The sequence below is a fragment of the Carcharhinus amblyrhynchos genome, chromosome 22, assembly GCF_965287045.1.
Source record: "Carcharhinus amblyrhynchos chromosome 22, sCarAmb.v2.hapA, whole genome shotgun sequence".
Lineage (NCBI taxonomy): Eukaryota > Metazoa > Chordata > Chondrichthyes > Carcharhiniformes > Carcharhinidae > Carcharhinus > Carcharhinus amblyrhynchos.
Window position 1 is genome coordinate 12,489,860 of NC_137345.1, and position 17,747 is coordinate 12,507,606.

Consider the following 17,747-nt stretch of genomic DNA (forward strand, 5'->3'; position numbering starts at 1 on the left):
CAAACTCAGGTCCCTGATGCTGTGAGGCAGCAGGGCTAATTATTTGTTGATAACATCACATTACAAAACCCGATGAGCATCCCCGTTTAGTTCATCTGCTGTTACTGAGGAATACTAGCCACTGTGCCACTGTGCTGCCCTCTTGCTGTGTAGATTAGTGAGTTTGTTGGATAGCATGCAGGGGTGATCCTGAGTAAGATCTGTCAGTGAGTCAGTGCAGACTGAGAGGTAAATGTGAGGTCACCCATTTTGGTAGGAATAACAGCAAAATGGAGTATTATTTAAATGGTAAAAAATTGCAGCATGCTGCTGTGCAGAAGGACCTGGGTGTCCTTGTGCAAGAATCAGAAGGGATTAGTTTGCAGATGCAGCAGGTAATTAAGAAGGCAAATGGAATTTTGTCCCATATTGCCAGAGGAATGGAGTTTTAAAACAGTGAGTTATGTTGCAGCTGTCTAAGGTGCTGGTGAGACCACAAGTGGAGTACTACGTACAGTTTTGGTCTCCTTACTTGAGAAAGGGTATACTGGCACTAGAGAGGGTGCAGAGGCGATTCCCAAGGTTGATTCTGAAGTTGAGATGGTTGGTTTATGAGGAGAAACTGACTAGACTGGGGATACACTCATTGGAATTCAGAAGAATGAGGGGAGATCTTATAGAAACATATAAGATTATGAAGGGAATAGATAAGACAGAAGCAGGGAAGTTGTTTCCACTGGTGGGTGAAACTGGAACTAGGGGGATAGCCTCAGAATAAGGGGGAGCATATTTAGGACTGAGTTGAGGAGGAACTTCTTGACACAAAAGGTTGTGAATCTATGGAATTCCCTGCCCAGTGAAGCAGTTGAGGCTACCTCACTGAACGTTTTTAAGGCGAGGATAGATACATTTTTGAATAGTAAAGGAATTAACGGTTATGGTGAGCAGGCGGGTAAGTGGAGCTGAGTCCACAGAAAGATCAGCCATGATCTTATTGAATGGTGAAGCAGGCCCGAGGGGCCAGATGGCCTATCCTTGCTTCTAGTTTTTATGTTCTTATGTTCAGACACAATGGGTTGAACAGACTCCTTCTGCACTGTAGAGATTCTAGAATCATTCCAGAGAGCGGTGGAAGCTGTTGCATTGAATAAGTTCAAGGCTGAGGTAAACAAGTTTTGATGTACAGGCAATTAAAGGCTTTGAGGGGCAGGCAGGAAAATGGAGTTGAGGCCCCAATCAAGTCAGCTAAAATCTCACTGAAATATGGGGAAGCCTAGAAGGGCTGATTATCCTAGCCTGGTCCCATTGTTCTAATTTAAAACAACATTGGGCTTGAAAATCAAATTATATTAATGACTCATTGCCTCAGAAGAACATTTAGAAGTTGCAGCTTTAAATAAAATCCTTTCAACGTTTTAGTTCTGATATTTATGATACTGCATTAACTTTATCCACATCTCCCAATTTGAATTTTGCTTTTCGTACATTGATTTGAATAGGAGTTATATTCTCTACTTTTTACTTCCTGCATTGCTGTCTGCGACAATTTGTCATTCACAGCGGATGCTCATCCTACCTGTTGCCTGCTCTGCATCTGACTACCATTCATCCTCTGTGGAACAGACATTGGGAAACAGGAAAGCTACATTGTGAAGTTGATCAAATCTATCTCTGTGGGTAACTTTAACTAAAGCCACCAGGCAAAGTTGTCCCATTGCTACTAACTTGAAATTGTGCGCTATCTTTTCTCAGAATCTTGGGAGACGTTGCTAGCCACTTTATAATATTTAGACCAGGATCCACTAAAATCCAATCTGAAATGGAAACAAGATCTAGTATCTTGAATCAACGGGAACTTGCATTAGAATTATTCTGATACGTAAACAGAACCAAAACTAGACTTCATCAGGCTGTGCTAGTTGTGTGCCTTTAAGAGGTATATGTTGATCATGTTTCTCTGTAGGATATTTTTGGCAGAACTTGGCATTTTGTCAGCACCATACCGTCTGCAGCTGGAGTCCTTTATTGCTGCTGATGCAGTATGATTGATTTCACCTTGATTTTAATCTGGGCTAATGCAGTATCCTGTGGTTTTGCTGGTCCCTTGGGATTGCAGAATGGCAGTTGATTGGGGGTGATTGATAGGGCATGTCATGTGGTTAGGGAGCACGATGCTTCATAGGAAAGTCCAGTTTGTGGTTTCACTTTCAGCAGCAGCTTGAAGTGGAGAAAAACAACAATGCTCTTTCCCTCTCTCTGGAGCTGGCGTTTCTGTTCTCTGTACGGCTTTTTTAGGAAGCTGCCCAAGATTAAGTTTACCTCTTTGATGTTTGGCTGTTTTAAGGCTAGCCTTCTCTCCAAACCTTCCTATTTTTTACTTCCTGCATTGCTGTCTGTGACAATTCATTGTTCACATTGGATGATTAGCCTGCCCATTGCCTGGATGTCTGTCCATGGGTGGTACAAATCTGAAGATCCAGCACCACATGAGCATACTTGCTTGTTGTGCTAAATCAGAAGAAGGGCGTATGTTTGTGGGATGATGTTTTACTTGAAACAACAGAGATAGCTAGCTGTTAAGGATTATACTGTGCCATGTTTAAGTCTTTTAATTGGTAAAAGTTATGCTAATTATTTTCGTTATATTGTAACTGTATTCTTGAATAAGCTTTGTTTGATAAAAGTTTCCTAGTTGGTCTCTTAAATCATAGCTGGAATGAAACACCTTATGCTCACTTTAATGCCAAAACCAAATGTAAAACTTACTTTCTAGGCTATCTTCATAAAACAGTTGGAGTTTCTAGTCTGGGTCTTAACATGGCCATGTCCAAATTTCAGAGGGTATTATTTAACAAGCACTCCTCGCATGATGTCCAAATTCCTATCCGCATCTGGCAAACTTTGAAATGAGTGATACACCTCTCAAGCAAATCAAGTGAAATGAATTCAGGCTCCGTCCACACGCACACCTACACGCACACACACACGTAACAGGAACAAGAATAAGAAGCAGGAAAACTGGGAGTGTGCATTTCATGATTATATTTTATTGAATATTTTCAAGAACTACATCTATGAAGAGATTCCAAAGGAGAGAAGAGGCTGCTGCATGATGTCAGGATTACATTTTACATCAAATCAGTTTCACTACAGAGGCCACCACCTTCAGCAGAAATGTGTCTGTCTCTGGAGTGAATCATTGTACCAATGATATATTACAGCTGAATGTCAGAGTCAAGAGGGAGGTGAGTACAAGTGCCATACAATCAAAGAGGTGACATAATTAGATATTTCTCATTGCCAGTTCAGAACCACTATTCTTAGTCTGTTCCTATAAAAACACACCCTGACAAGGCATTTATTTAATTGTTACTTTGTACTTTCATTGCTTGTTCAGTTGCGACTTAGTGCAAAGTGCTACTGAGCACAAACCATATACAAGTGGCCAATGTTATGCCTTTGTTTATAGCCAATCTGGAAATAATAACTTCTTCAATTATACCGTGCAGCCAGGTTACAACTGCTACAGTGGGGGTGCTTTCAATTGTAAGTCAGGGTGTGCTTTTAACAAGAGCAAAAATGAGGAACTTAGACAGCCTTAGCCAAACCCACGCGGTTGTTCCCATGGTCGAAGATGGAGTAATATTCTCCAATGAAAATGTCTCCCAGAATCCAGAGTCCTCCACCGGAACCACCAAATCCACTGGAGCAGCTTGTCATACCGTAGAAAGTGGACTGGAAGGAAATAGAGAACAGTTCGTGTTAAGGTATATTCCATTGTGTCTTCGGAAAGTTTGAGTGTTTTCTTGTACCCTATTGCTGTCCAGTAGCTTACCTTCAAAGTGTAGGCTTCTGGGGATAGAGGGAAGTCCACTCCATTGAGTGTGAAAACCACATTGGGCATATTCTGCAAGTTGTCACAGTTTATTGAGTACTGTAAGGAAATAGAAGCAACAGTTAGTCATTTTGTCAGTGTAGGAATTTATAATTAATCATTTAAGGATGCAATAGTTTTATTAATTAATCATTACTGAACTTAATATGAGGTGACATTGGAATATACAACCATGTTAAGAACACCATTATTCCGCTGAAACTCATCTCCAAACTCCTTGGCCTGGGCCTCGGCTCCTCCCTCTGTGACTGGATCCTGATCTTCCTAACTCACAGACCACAATCAGTAAGGGTAGGCAACAGCATCTCCTCCACGATCACTGGTGCCCCACAAGGCTGTGTTCTGAGTCCCCTACTTTACTCCTTATACACTTATGACTGTGTGTCCAAATTCCCTCCAACTCAATTTTAAAGTTCGCTGACGACACAACTGTAGTGGGTCGGATCTCAAACAGAGTGCAGGAATGAGATAGAGAATCTCGTGAACTGGTACGGCAACCATAACGCCTTTCTCAATGTCAACAAAACGAAGGAGATTGTCATCGACTTCAGGAAGCGTCACATGCCCCTATCTATATCAATGGGGACGAAGTAGAAAGGATTGAAGTTTTTAGGTGTCCAGATCACCAATAACCTGCCCTGGTTTCTTCCCCCCAACCCATGCCGACACTATAGTTAAGAAAGCCTCTACTTTCTCAGAAGACTAAGGAAATTTAGCATGTCAGCTACGACTCTCACCAACCTTTATAGCTGCACTTTAACCTGGTGTTGTGAGACATCTTAATGTGCCCACCCCAATCCAATGCCAGCACCTCCACTTTACACATTTTTTGGGCAGTAGATCATGTCGCATTGATTGTTGCCTCTTATGGAATTTTAATTTGACACCACTCTGTGCTCTCGCTCCCACACTCCACCCCTCCTTTCCCACCCTATTCCCCACTCGCCCACCTTGCACCACCCCCACCTCCCCCACCCTGCAAGAGGCCGAATTTTCAGACAGCAAACTACACTTGAGAACTAGCAAGGTTTTTACAATTGTATCTACACACACTTTGTAATGGTTGAAATGATCTGCTGCAAGCTGCATTTTGCATCACTCAGTGCTTCACTCTCAGACACTCCTACAGCACATTCAATGTGGAAACATGGGTTTACCTGGCCAAAGAAACTTGCGGTGGCTCCGATACCCTGCTGAATGTTTGCGATGTCTGAGCTGGGGCCAACAAGGAGGGAAGTTCCAGTATCAACAATAGCAGGACAGCCTCCAGAGCAGGCCACAACGCGACCATCGATTGTCACTCTATGGGAGAAAAACATATCAAGAGTTAGCCAGACCTCTGAAACTGCCTCACGTGTTAGACCATTGAACAGACGATACCAAGTTGAGGTTTTTAGTTAGCGGGGACATTCATTGTATCTCCCATAAACACTGATTTAACTGAGATCTTAACATTAATCTAAGCGTTTTATTTCATCTTTTCTTTTAGTTCACGTGTTGCAGTGTAGTTTGGTGAGACTCCTGCCTCGCGGAGAAATAGAAAAGACGTATTTCAGTTGTAGGTGGTACTTACTTGTCAATGAGGATTTGCCAATAAGCTTCATAAGTGACAGGAACCCAGTGAATCTGACCTGTGTAGTGGCTGTGATCAATACCACCAAATACAATTTCACTTCCAGATGCGCCATTCTGTCTGTAAAACAAAAGAGAATTTAAATAGTTCAGAGATTGGCATATTTCTGGTTTCGAGGTTTAGCACTTAGCAATGTGACTACATGTTGGATATTGTATTTAAAATCCCCAATGGTCTAAATCAGCTGCTGTCAGACATTGATTGCAGTAATGCCATGAAAATTAATAATAAATTCAAGAGTAATCAATTCAAATTGACTGGTTATGTCTTTCAAAGGAATTATTCAGAATATAATCTGGTTCTGCTTATTGGTTTTGTAGTGATGGACCCTTTAAGGGCAACATATAGCAGAAGAGGGTCACCTCGCTGGAGGAACCAATTGGGGCCAAGAGTGGGTAATCTTGCCAGGGGGTGGAGTCCTCTCTTGGGCAGAAGGTGTGTCGTGGACAGCTGGTAGGCCTCTCTACCTCAAATGAGGAGGGGTGAGGAAGTGGGTGGGGGGGGTGGCTACTGGCCTCTGTACAGTTTTTCCTTATTAATAAATACGCTTTGTGCTTCTGGCGAAGTCCGTGGGCACTGCCTAGAGGAGACAGTGACCTCGTGGCACTGATGGGGCCTTCAGAGTGCCTAACCAAAATGGAGAAAAGCTTTATTGTCACTCTCCCACCTTCATGGCGCAAGGTCCCCTAAAAATTGAGGCCAGGATGGAAGTGGTCACTTAAGGGCCTCAATAAGTAAAAGGACAGGATTACCACCCAAGACTCTGCCTGCCCAAGCATGAGACGATGCCAGGTTTCAGCGGGTGGGTTCTCAGGGGTGGGGGGGGTGCAGGGTGGGGTGGTGGCTACAGGTGGGAGGGGAAGGGGTGACAGAACCATCCATCCAATTTTACAATTCAATTAACGCCTCGCCATTTCAGAACCTATGTTGAGGGGGGCATAAAATTCTGCCCTCAGTGGTTCACTGCTTATCCCTAGACAATGTGGCCCTGGGTCCTAATTCCACAGGCAGCAGTATCTACCCTCTCAACTCCCTTCAGAATCTTGAATGTTTCAGTGAGATTGTTGTGTTGTATACCTTTAAGATATAGAATCATAGAACCCCTACAGTGTAGAAGAAGGCCAGTCAGCCCACTGAGCCTGCACCAACAACGATCCCACCAAAGTCCTATCCCTGTAACCCCACACGTTTACCCTGCTAGACCCCATGACAATAATGGACAAAGTTATCATGGCACCTAACCAGCACATCTTTGGACTGTGGGAGGAAACCAGAGCACCTGGAGGTAACCCAAGCAGATACGGTGAGAATGTGCAAACCCCACACAGTCAGTCAAACTGGGAATCAAATCCAGGTCCCTGGAGCTGTGAGGCAGCAGTACTAACCATTCTGCCACTATGTTGCCCATGCAGAGATGATACACCATTTTCTTTGTGCGGACAATAAGTTTTACTTATATTGACTGAAAATGTCTGCTCCTATGCTTGCAGCCACTAACTGCACTCCAATTGCACCCCAAGTGACCCCACCAAGGCTTAATTAATCATACACGGTCAGCAGTCAACTGAGACACCTAATCAAATGTCGAACAATTGAACAACTATTGGGTTCACCTCTAATTCTTCTAAACTACAGAGAACATAAACCAAATCTATTGAGTATTTCATCGTCCAATAGCCCTCTCATCCCAGGAACCAATCTAAGCATAGAATCCCTAATGCAGGAGGAGGCCATTTAGCCCATCAAATCTGCACTGTCCAAAATCCCACCCAGGCCCTATTCCCATAACCCCACATATTTACCCCGCTAATCCCCTGACACTAAGGTCAATTTAGCATGGCCAATCAACCTGACCCACACATGTGAACCTCTGCAAGTATATCTTTTCTTAGATACGGGGACCAAAACTGAGCATGATCCAATGGGTACAATATCACATTAAAGTACTGACTTTCACAAGGTGCTGACATTGGATCTTTTTTGAGCCCATAGCATTCTGAGCACAAAGTCAAAAGGGCTAGCAATGAAGGCAAGGCGAGTGAAAGCAGAATATGCAGTCCTTGATTCATTCAGGGAGAAAAGACGCAGCAGCAAGTACAGAAATGATGTTTACCTTGTTAGGTACACAGAGAAAAGAGGCTTTTGCACCAGATGTTCGGACATCATGTTGTGAAATACAGTTGTGGCTCCTGCTGCCGACAGGGACTGATAGCCCATACCTAGAATTCCATCAAACGCCACATAGGAAAAGAAGCCACCAGGTTCGCTTGTGCTCAAACCAAATTCCTGTTTCTGGATAACAATGTCCGAAACCTAGAGACAAGTAACAAATAGTGAGGATTTAAGCAGAACGGTATCCTGTGAATTGCAACTTCTCCAGAAATTGCACTCAGGCTTTCCCGCACCCACACAGCCCACTACGAGCGCCAATGGGATAGATGGCCAATTAAGTCATTTTTCAGTGACCCTAGCTCGTGGATCATAGAATCCAAAGAATCCCGACAGTGCAGAAGGAGGCCATTCGGCCCATCGAGTCTGCACCGTCCACAATCCCACCCAGGTCTATTTCAGTAACCCCACATATTTACCCTGCTAGTCCCCCTGACACTAGGGCCAATTTAGCATGGCCAATCAACCTAACCCTCACATCTTTGGACTGTGGAAGGAAACCGGAGCACCCGGAGGAAGCTCACGCAGATGAGGGGAGAATGTGCAAACGCCACGCAGACAGTGACCTAAGGCTGGAATTGAAGCCAGGACCCTGTCGCTGTGAGGCTAACCACCTCTGGTTAAGCACTGCGCTGCCCCAAATTTTGGAAAAGAAATGGGGAGAAGACACATCTGTTTCTTTGAAAATAGCAGTTTGGGGTTATTTCCTTCTACGTGACAGGCACATATAACACTACGATAAAGGTACAGACATGTGGACTAAACAGCAGGGTGTTATGGGGTCTTTCAATTGAGCACTTTCCCACCTTCCAGACTGAACATTGAGTTCAACAACTTCAGAGCATGAACTCTCCCCTCCACCTTCACCCCTTTTTCATTTATTTTATTTCATTTCTTCTTTTCCTCTCATGTGTCCATTTTTATTGCTTCATATTCTCATTTTTACTTTTCTACTTCTGAAATCTCGCCCTCCATCTGGTCTTCCAAACCCCTGCCTCCCAGCTTCATTCCTCAGGTTGTCCTCTAACAATCTGCATCTAATCTTGTCCTATTTTCTATTGTCTTTAGCTCTGGCAGAGGGTCGTCCTGACTCAAAACGTTGGCTCTATTCTTTCTCCACGGATGCTGTCAGACCTGCTGAGTTTTTCCAGCACTTTCTGTTTTGGTTATATGACACTATGACACCCTCAGTCTGTACAAGTGGATTTGACCCCCCAAGCTCTGACTCAGAGTGACACCACCGAGCTAAGGCAGACAATCGAGGTAACATCCTACATTCAACACAAAAAGGACACAACGGTGTGAGTCACACTGAACGACTGGCCAAAGGGACCATTTGCATCAAACTCCTACTGTTCCAATGGAAAGTTTTGTTTCCAATGATCAACCTGGAGGTTGGAGACCTACATCATCATTATAAACCCACATAACTACTTGACTTCGAATTGATCGAATTCCTTATTCCTGATTCCAAGATCTTTGTATCCTTATCTGGAACATAATGGCTGGGCTTCTTCCCTCGGGAAAAGGATACAAAATTTGAGGTCACGCACTGACCAACTCAAGAACAGCTTCTTCCCTGCTGCCGTCAGACTTTTGAATGGACCTACCTCGCACTGAGTTGATCTTTCTCTACACCCTAGCTATGACTGTAACACTGAATCCTGCACCCTCTCCTTTCATTCTCTATGAACGGTATGTTTTGCTTGTACAGCACGCAAGAAGCAATGTTTCTCATTGTTTGCTAATACGTGTAACAATTACAACTGAAATCAAATCAAAATCAAAAGGAATTCTCTGGCCTCCCAGCCGTGTGTTTCCCGCCAGCGGGGGGTTGGGGGGGGTGCGGTGGCGTGTTGTTTGCTAGTGGCACGATTCTCTGGCGCTGTCGCCGTCAGTGGGATTCCCACCAACGTCATCCAATACCAGCAGGGAACCCCATGGGCTGCCGGCTGAACTGGGGAATGGTGCATGTGTGAACACTCGGAGCATTCCGACCAAAATCTTAGACATCAATTATCACTGTTAGGTGGTTTGCTTTGTTTCAATCTACTTACTTTGACAGTGTCATATCCCAGTATTCCTCGCATGGCACCTGTACCATACTGGATAGAGACAGGCTGGTTGTTTGTATAATAGGTTGAAGACTTTTTGGGGTTGAACCTGTGATGTTTTGCTGCAATGGAACATTCATTTCATGAAATTAAAACAGGAGCAAACGTTCGTGCCAAAAAAACAAATTTGATTGAAACGCATTTTATAAAGTTTTATAAAATTTTATAAGGAATTTTCCTATCCTGGCTGCTTCCGGCATGGATTGAAGGATCCGGGCAAGAGATACAGGAGGATCATATGAAGTTTTTATAATGCAGCAAGTGGTAATGACCTGGAACTCACTGCCCATGAAGATGGTGGATGTAGAAATAATAGACCATAAGACCATAAGTCATAGGCCACTCAGCCCATCGAATCTGCTCTGCCATTCAATCATGGCTGACATTTTTCTCATCCTCATTCTCCTGCCTTTTCCCCATAACCCCTGATCCCCTTATTAATCAAGATCCCGCCGGCAGCCAATGGCAGGCTGCCTCTGCTGCTGGAAAACACACCGTGGATGTCTGGAAAATCCCAGCTTGAGAGCATTACTGCACCAAAGGGGACATTCAACCCATTGGGTTCATTCTAGCTCACTGTTGAACAAATTGGTCAGCTCTATTCCCAGGCTCTATCCCCGTAGAACTGCTAGTTTATTTTCCTCAAGTGACCGTCCAATTTGCTTTTGATATCATTGATTATCTGTGGAATTCTTTCCCACAGAAGGCTGAGGAGGTCAGGTCATTGAGCATCTTTAAGACAGAGATAGGTAGGTTCTTGATTTCGGTGGGAAAGAATTCCACAGATAATCAATAATTTCAAAAGCAAATTGGACGGTCACTTGAGGAAAATAAACTAGCAGTTCTACAGGGATAGAGCTTGGGAATAGAACTGGCCAATTTGTTCAACAGTGAGCTAGAATGAACCCACTGGGTTGAATGGCCCCCTTCGGTGCAGTAATGCTCTCAAGCTGGGATTTTCTAGACATCCACGGTGTGTTTTCCAGTGGCAGAGGTGGCCTACATTGGCTGCTGGTGGGATCTTCCAGTCCCGCAGATTCCCAAGAGGCTTTGCGAGGAATGCACTCTCTGCCACTGGAGAACCTGCTGCAAGAATGCACCATCAGTTGACTGGTAGATCCCTACAGCTCTACGACACAGTGTTAAGGTGCATGTCACGTCTCTGTGCATTTTTGAGCTGTTTAATTATTGAATCCCCGAATCCCTTCTGTGCAGTAGGTGGCCATTTGGCCCATGGGGTCTGCACCAACTCTCCAACTGAGCACCTTACCCAAGCCCACCCCAGCCTTATCTCCACATGTCCATTTATTTACCCCACTAATCCCCCTAATCTACACATCTTTGGACGCTAAGGGGTGATTTGGCTGATCCACCTAAGCCTCAATCTTTGGAGTGTGGGAGGAAACTGGAGATCCGGAGGAAACCCATGCAGACATGGGGAGAATGTGCAGACTCCACACAGACAGTGACCTAAGGCTGGAATTGAATCTGAGTCCCTGGCACTGTGAGGCAGCAGTGCTAACTACAGCCCTTTACTTATGAAACTGAATCATTATTACGGATCTTTCTAATTTCTTACAGGTTTTCAATCTGCTTTGTTGCCTTAAGATCTCTACTTTCCATTATATTTGCCTGTAATCATTCTACCCAGGAGTGTGAACTGGAAATTATTTTACACTTCTCAGCATAAACTGACCCTAAGATTTACCCATAGCCAGAAGAAGACAAAGAATCAAAGCTCTGTTAAAATTCTCTCCAAACCCAGACATAACCAAGAAAAATTCTAGCATTTCATCCAATCTTAACAAAGAACATTGTTTGACCGTGGCTGTTCTGGAAAAATACTCCCTATCCTGATAACACAACAGACCTTTGCGAGAAGGGAAGTCACCAAGGGAAGTATGTTGAACAGCAGAGTAAAATATACTCACTGCATGCTGTTTCAGAACAGTAAATGGATGGGACCCAAAGATTGGATGAGCCAGTGTCAAAGATGACGGTGAAACTCTGCGGTGGGGTTCCAATGCTGATTGTTCCAAAGTATGACAACTGTCGGCAAAAATAAACAGACCAAAAATACGTCAACAGGGAATGTATCAGTGCAACATGTGTTATTAGATACTTCTAGACCCACCAGCAAATGTAAATCCCCCGAACCCTCCTTTTCAAATCACATTACATGGAAGCAGAACAGTGCAATTACTTGAATGGAAGAGAGCTATTGGCCAGAACCCCACCACCTGCCCTATGCGTCCTCTAAAAATTATTCCCTGGCAGGGAATCGAATCCAGGTCACGACAATGAGAGCGTCAAATCCTAAACACTAAACCAAAAGGTGGCTGGAAGACTGACAGATTACTTACATCCATGTAGTTAATCATTGGTTCATTTGCAGCCAAGCTCTGTGGGCAGGAGGGTACATTAAACTTTGCACAGGGATCAGGTTTGTGATTCTTCAGGAAGTCTTCCAGCAACCCCTTCTCAGAGAGAATATCATAGCCAGATTTCCCCTTCAGCAGAGGCACCCTGCAAAAAAAAGGTAAATTTCAAATTGCATCAATTTATATGATCCCTTGCTGACAAATTATTTATCCCCTCTCTTCATAGAATCTACAGTGAAGAAGGAGGGCCATTTGACACATCGAGCCTGCACCAACAACAATCCCACCCAAGTCTATCACTGCAACCCCATATATTTACCCTCCTAATCCCCCTGACACTAAGGGGCAATTCAGCATGGCCAATCCATCTAACTTGCACATCTTTGGACTGTGGGAGGGAACCGGAACACCTGGAGGAAACCCATGCAGACATGGGGAGAACGTGCAGACTCCACACAGACAGTGACCCGAGGCCAGAATCGAACCTGGGTCTCTGGTGCTGTGAGGCAGCAGTGCTGACCACTGTGCCACCATGCTGCCCTGTTCTACAAGGATCTTGTCTTGTGAGGATTTCCTACCGTAAGAGACATTCGGAGAGCTGGATACAAGCGAGGGTGATGAGCAGCCACTTCATCTTGCTGGTTTGGTTCGTTCAGAGACCCTTTGGAACCTAGAGCTTTGGGACCTAAGCTCCAGCATTTATACCCATTCAGACCAAACCATTCCATTGTCACATGGACCCAGATACAATCATTCAACATGGCAAGCAAATACTCGTGATTTGCTTATCTCAAGTGTTATCTCTTTAGTTAAGGACAATCTGCAACTTAAGTGGCAAGCAACTTAGAGCATTTGGATTTTAAGAAAACATTTTAAGTTGTGTTGGATAATTAAAACCTTGTGACTGATAATGCAGTCATGAATATAGGTTGGTACAAAGGTTGATACTGCTGTCTCACAGCGCCAGGAGCCCGGGTTCGATTCCTGGCTTGCGTCACTGTCTGTGCGAAGTCTGCACGTTCTCCCGATGCCTGCATGGGTTTCCTCCGGGTGCTCCGGTTTCCTCCCACAGTCCTAAAGATGTGCTGGTTAGGTGCATTGGCCATGTTAAATTCTCCCTCAGTATACCCGAACAGGTGTCAGAGTGTGGTGACTAGGGGATTTTCACAGTAACTTCATTGCAATGTTAATGTGAACTGACTTATGACACTAATAAATAGACTTTAAATACCTGTAAATTGGGCTAAAAACAGTCATATCAGAAGCACAAAATATCAATGTCACAAGTGCACCAAAGAATAAGTCAACTGGTTCACTGTGAGGTATAATCTTTACCTAGATGGCACCTTTTCTGATTTGATTTATTATTGTCACATGCATTAGTTAACAGTGAAAAGTATTGTTTCTTGCGCGCTACACAGAGAAAGCATACTGTACATAGAGAAGGAAAGGAGAAGGTGCAGAATGTAGTATTACAGTCAAAGCCTGGGTGTAGAGAAAGATCAACTTAATATGAGACAGGAGTTTTAGAAGCATAAAACCAGTGCAAAAGTTAGAATTAGAGGATATGCTGAGCACAGTTTACAAGAAGTTGCCACACTCTGGCGCCATCTTAGATAGATAGCAACTGTGGAAGTTGAAGCTTGTCTGGTGGTAAATTTCCTGGGTGGGTGCTACTTTCTTATACTTTAATTGAAGAGGCTCAATTGGCAACATCAGCTGCTGACATAGAAAAATCATTTGACTCCAAACAGAATTTTTTTGCGTTTGAAATTTTGAAATATGCTCTTTGGTCCAGTGTAGATCTTGAGTCGGTGACAGAAATTTCACTTTAAAGTCATTGAGTCATAGAGGTTTACAGCATGGAAACAGGCCCTTCGACACAACTTGTCCATGTCGCCTTTTTTTTAAATCCCTAAACTAATCCCAATTGCCTGCATTTGGCCCATATCTCTCTATACCCACATCACCCACATAACTGTTTAAATGCTTTTTAAAAGACAAAATTGTACCCACCTCTACTACTACCTCTGGCAGCTTGTTTCAGACACTCACCACCCTCTGTGTGAAAAAATTGCCCCTCTGGACACTTTTGTACCTCTCCCCTCTCACCTCAAACCTATGCCCTCTAGTTTTAGACTCCCCTACCTTTGTGCCCCTCATTATTTTATAGACCTCTATAAGATCACCCCTCAGCCTTCTACACCTCAGAGAAAAAAGTCCCAGTTTATCCAGCCTCTCCTTATTACTAAAACCATCAAGTCCCAGTAGCATCCTATAAATCTCTTTTGCATTCTTTCTAGTTTAATAATATCTATAATAGGGTGATCAGAACTGTCCACTGTATTCCAAGCGTGGCCTTACCAATGTCTTGTACAACTTTAATAAGACATCCCAACTCCTGTATTCAATGTTCTGACCAATGAAACCAAGCATGCTGAATGCCTTCTTCACCACTCTGTCCACCTCTGACTCTGCTTTCAAGGAGCTATGAACATGTACCGCTAGATCTCTTTATTCTGTAACTCTCCCCAATGCCCTAACATTAACTGAGTAAGTCCTGCCCTGGTTCAATCTCCCAAAATGCATCACCTTGTATTTACCTAAATTAAACTCCATCTGCCATTCATCAGCCCACTGACCCAATTGATCAAGATCCCATTGCAATCGGAGACAGCTTCCTTCACTGTCCACTATGCCACCAATCTTGGTGTCATCTGCAAACTCACTAACTATGCCTCCTATATTCTCATCCAAATCATTAATATAAATGACGAATAATAGTGGACCCATGGCATTCTGGCTTTAAAAGCCCCAGTCCAGGATTTGAATATAGAATCTAAGTTTCCAGATAAATTGTTATGTTAACATGTGGATCTTCTGCCTGTTCACGTGAACTTTATCAAGGAAGAGAAAAAGGTACACTGAATGTTCTAGCCAATATTCACTCCAACTAAGATCGCCAAAGGACTCACCTGATGAAAGAGCAGCTCTGAAAGCTCATGAGTCCAAAAAAACCTATTGGACATTAGCCTGGTGTTGTGAGACTTCTTACTGTGTCTACCTCAGTTCAAAGCCAGCATCTCCACATCATGGCCAGAAGAAGCTAACAATTTTTTTAAAATTTGTTTTTGAGATGTGAACATTACTAGTGCTGCCAATATCAGTTTCCCATTCCTAATTACCCAAGGGCAGGTGATGGTAACCTTATCAACATTTCTGTCATGGGATGATACAACTGAGTGACCATTTCGGAGACCATTTATGAGTCAACCACATTGCTGTGGCTCTGGGGTTACACGTAGGACAGACGGGGTAAGGATGGCAGATTCCTGGCCCTGAAGGACATTTGTGATCCCAGAAGGGTTTTAACAGTAATTCAATAGTTAATGATCATTATTAATAAAACTGGCACGCAATTCCAGATTTATGAATCAATTGAATTAGAATTCACAGTAGGATTGGAACACTCATGATTCTGGTGATTAGATGTCTGGATTGCAAGGTCATGCCACCAACCACCTCTACCCATGCATTCCTTTCTGGTTATCACTCCTGTGTAAAAAGTGCCTACCACCTATATGTACAAACCCAATTGTGTCCATTCTTGAGTAACAAATGATTCCACTCATTGCAGCATGGGTCACAGTGGTTAGCACTGGTGTCTCACAGCACCAGAGACCTGGGTTCAATTCCACCCTTGGGTCAGTGTGAGTGTAGAGCCTGCATGTTCTCGCAGTGTCTGCGTGGGTTTCCTTTGGGTGCTCCAGGTTCCTCCCACAACCCAATGATGTGCAGGTTGGTTGAATTGGCCATGCTAAATTATCCCTTAGTGTCCCAAAATGTGCAGGTTGGGTGGATTGGCTATGCTAAATTGCCCCTTGGTGTCCCAAGGTTAGGTGCATTGGCCATGGGTAATTGCCCCACAATGTCCCAAGATGCGCAGGTTAGGTGGATTGGCCATGCTAAATTGCCGCTTAGTGTCCCCATAGATTTGGGGGATTAGCAAGTAAATGCATGGGAAAAGGGTGGGGTTGTGCATGGGTAAAATGCTCTGTTGGAGAGTTGGTACAGACCTGATGGGCTGAATGGCCTCCCTCTGCACTGTAGGAATTCTGTGATAATGTAACTAATTCCAGCATTTCCTAGTCAAGTAAGCCAAGGCTCCTCCATCCATTTCCTAACCACTGGACACTGTAGATTGTTGTACCTCTGAACATTGTGAAAGGGCAAGATTACAAACTGATGTAACCACCAATGTGTCCAGCAACGCACGTGCATTCATTATAAATGTTCAAGCCAAGGAAGAGTCACTTGTGTGAGTTCAGCAGTTGCCAATAGAATAGAAATTCAACATTATTACTAATATTTAGGAATTAAAGCTATACTGTAAAACACTGGGTATTCATATTGCAAATATGTGATTTCATAAATCATGCTTTTTTTTAAAATAAGATTTGGTTTGGGAGTTGGGTTTTCTTTATAACATGTGGTAACGTGTTCCGGTACATTATAACTTTCAGTCACTACTTTTAAGATTTAGAACACAAACATGTTGTTGAAGTGGCTGCTACCGGGTGATCTTTGGCATTTTGAACTCTAGATAATCCTGAGTGTCAAACAAATACTGAATTAAATGTGGACATTCAAAGCCATCAAGGAATTCACACATCCCATTGTTTAAGGATGGGTCATCAATGAAACAACAACATCTTTTTCACCGTTGGCCAAAATAAATATTGAAATTCAATGTGTGTAGATGTTTGTGAATAGGTCAAATCAACATTAGGGGTGGCATGGTGGCACAGTGGTTAGCATTGCTGCCTCACGGCGCCAGGGATCCGGGTTCGATTCCCGGCTTGGGTCACTGTCTGTGTGGAGTTTGTACATTCTCCCCATGTCTGTGTGGGTTTCCTCCAAGTACGCCAGTTTCCTCCCATAGTCCAAAGGTGTGCAGGTTAGGTGGATTGGCTATGCTAAATTGCCCCTTAGTGTCAGGGGGACTAGCTAGTTACCTTATGGGTAACTAGTTTCTAGCATGGGGTTATGGGGATAGAGCCTGAGTGGGATTGTGGTTGGTGCAGACTCGATGAGCCAAATGTCCTCCTTCTGCACTGTGATTCTGTAACATTTCATTGCATTTTCCACTTTCAAACTAGGGTCGGTGCATCTCAAAGTATCATGCAACAATCCACATTTCTTGCTGGAAAAAATAGCTTTGAACTTGTCCAAAGAGAAGGATACTATTTCACTGCTTGATTTTAATATAAGAGTGGGAGCTGTTCTGCTGAGACAACATGCAACATACCACCAGCTGCAAGGTGACTAATCAGCCATCTTCATACTCTTTTGGGATTAAAGCTACACTGAAGAACTCTGGGCAGTCCTCACCAAGTTTGGCTGGGGTAAGTGAACAGAAATAGCCTTTTTGCCTTTGTTTTCCTTCTGAACCATGTCATTGACTTCCCGACAATCGGTCACCTTGTGTTATTCCGTGGTCCAACACCACCTGGACATTTACTTTTCCATTTTAAAGGACTGATTTGCTTTCCACTTAACTACCAATTGATAACAAC

The 17,747-nt window shown here is 43.6% G+C and overlaps 1 protein-coding gene across 2 annotated transcripts; it reads right to left on the reverse strand.

The window, feature by feature from the left end:
• Positions 1-3,148: 3,148 nt before the first annotated feature.
• On the reverse strand, positions 3,149-12,805 carry LOC145356905 (pepsin A-like). 2 transcript variants are annotated; one of them, XM_080209897.1, is made up of 10 exons: positions 12,750-12,805; positions 12,154-12,316; positions 11,722-11,839; positions 9,734-9,852; positions 7,621-7,820; positions 5,448-5,567; positions 5,022-5,176; positions 4,791-4,792; positions 3,815-3,913; positions 3,149-3,714 (listed from the first exon to the last, which is right to left on the reverse strand). In XM_080209897.1, exons 1-10 carry the CDS (start codon positions 12,803-12,805, stop codon positions 3,568-3,570), a joined length of 1,179 nt encoding a protein of 392 aa, XP_080066023.1. In that variant the 3' UTR covers positions 3,149-3,567. The 2 variants fall into 2 exon arrangements, with proteins under 2 accessions (XP_080066023.1, XP_080066022.1); XM_080209896.1 differs by lacking the exon at positions 4,791-4,792 and having other exon boundaries at positions 5,032-5,176.
• Between the last annotated feature and the right edge of the window lie 4,942 nt (positions 12,806-17,747).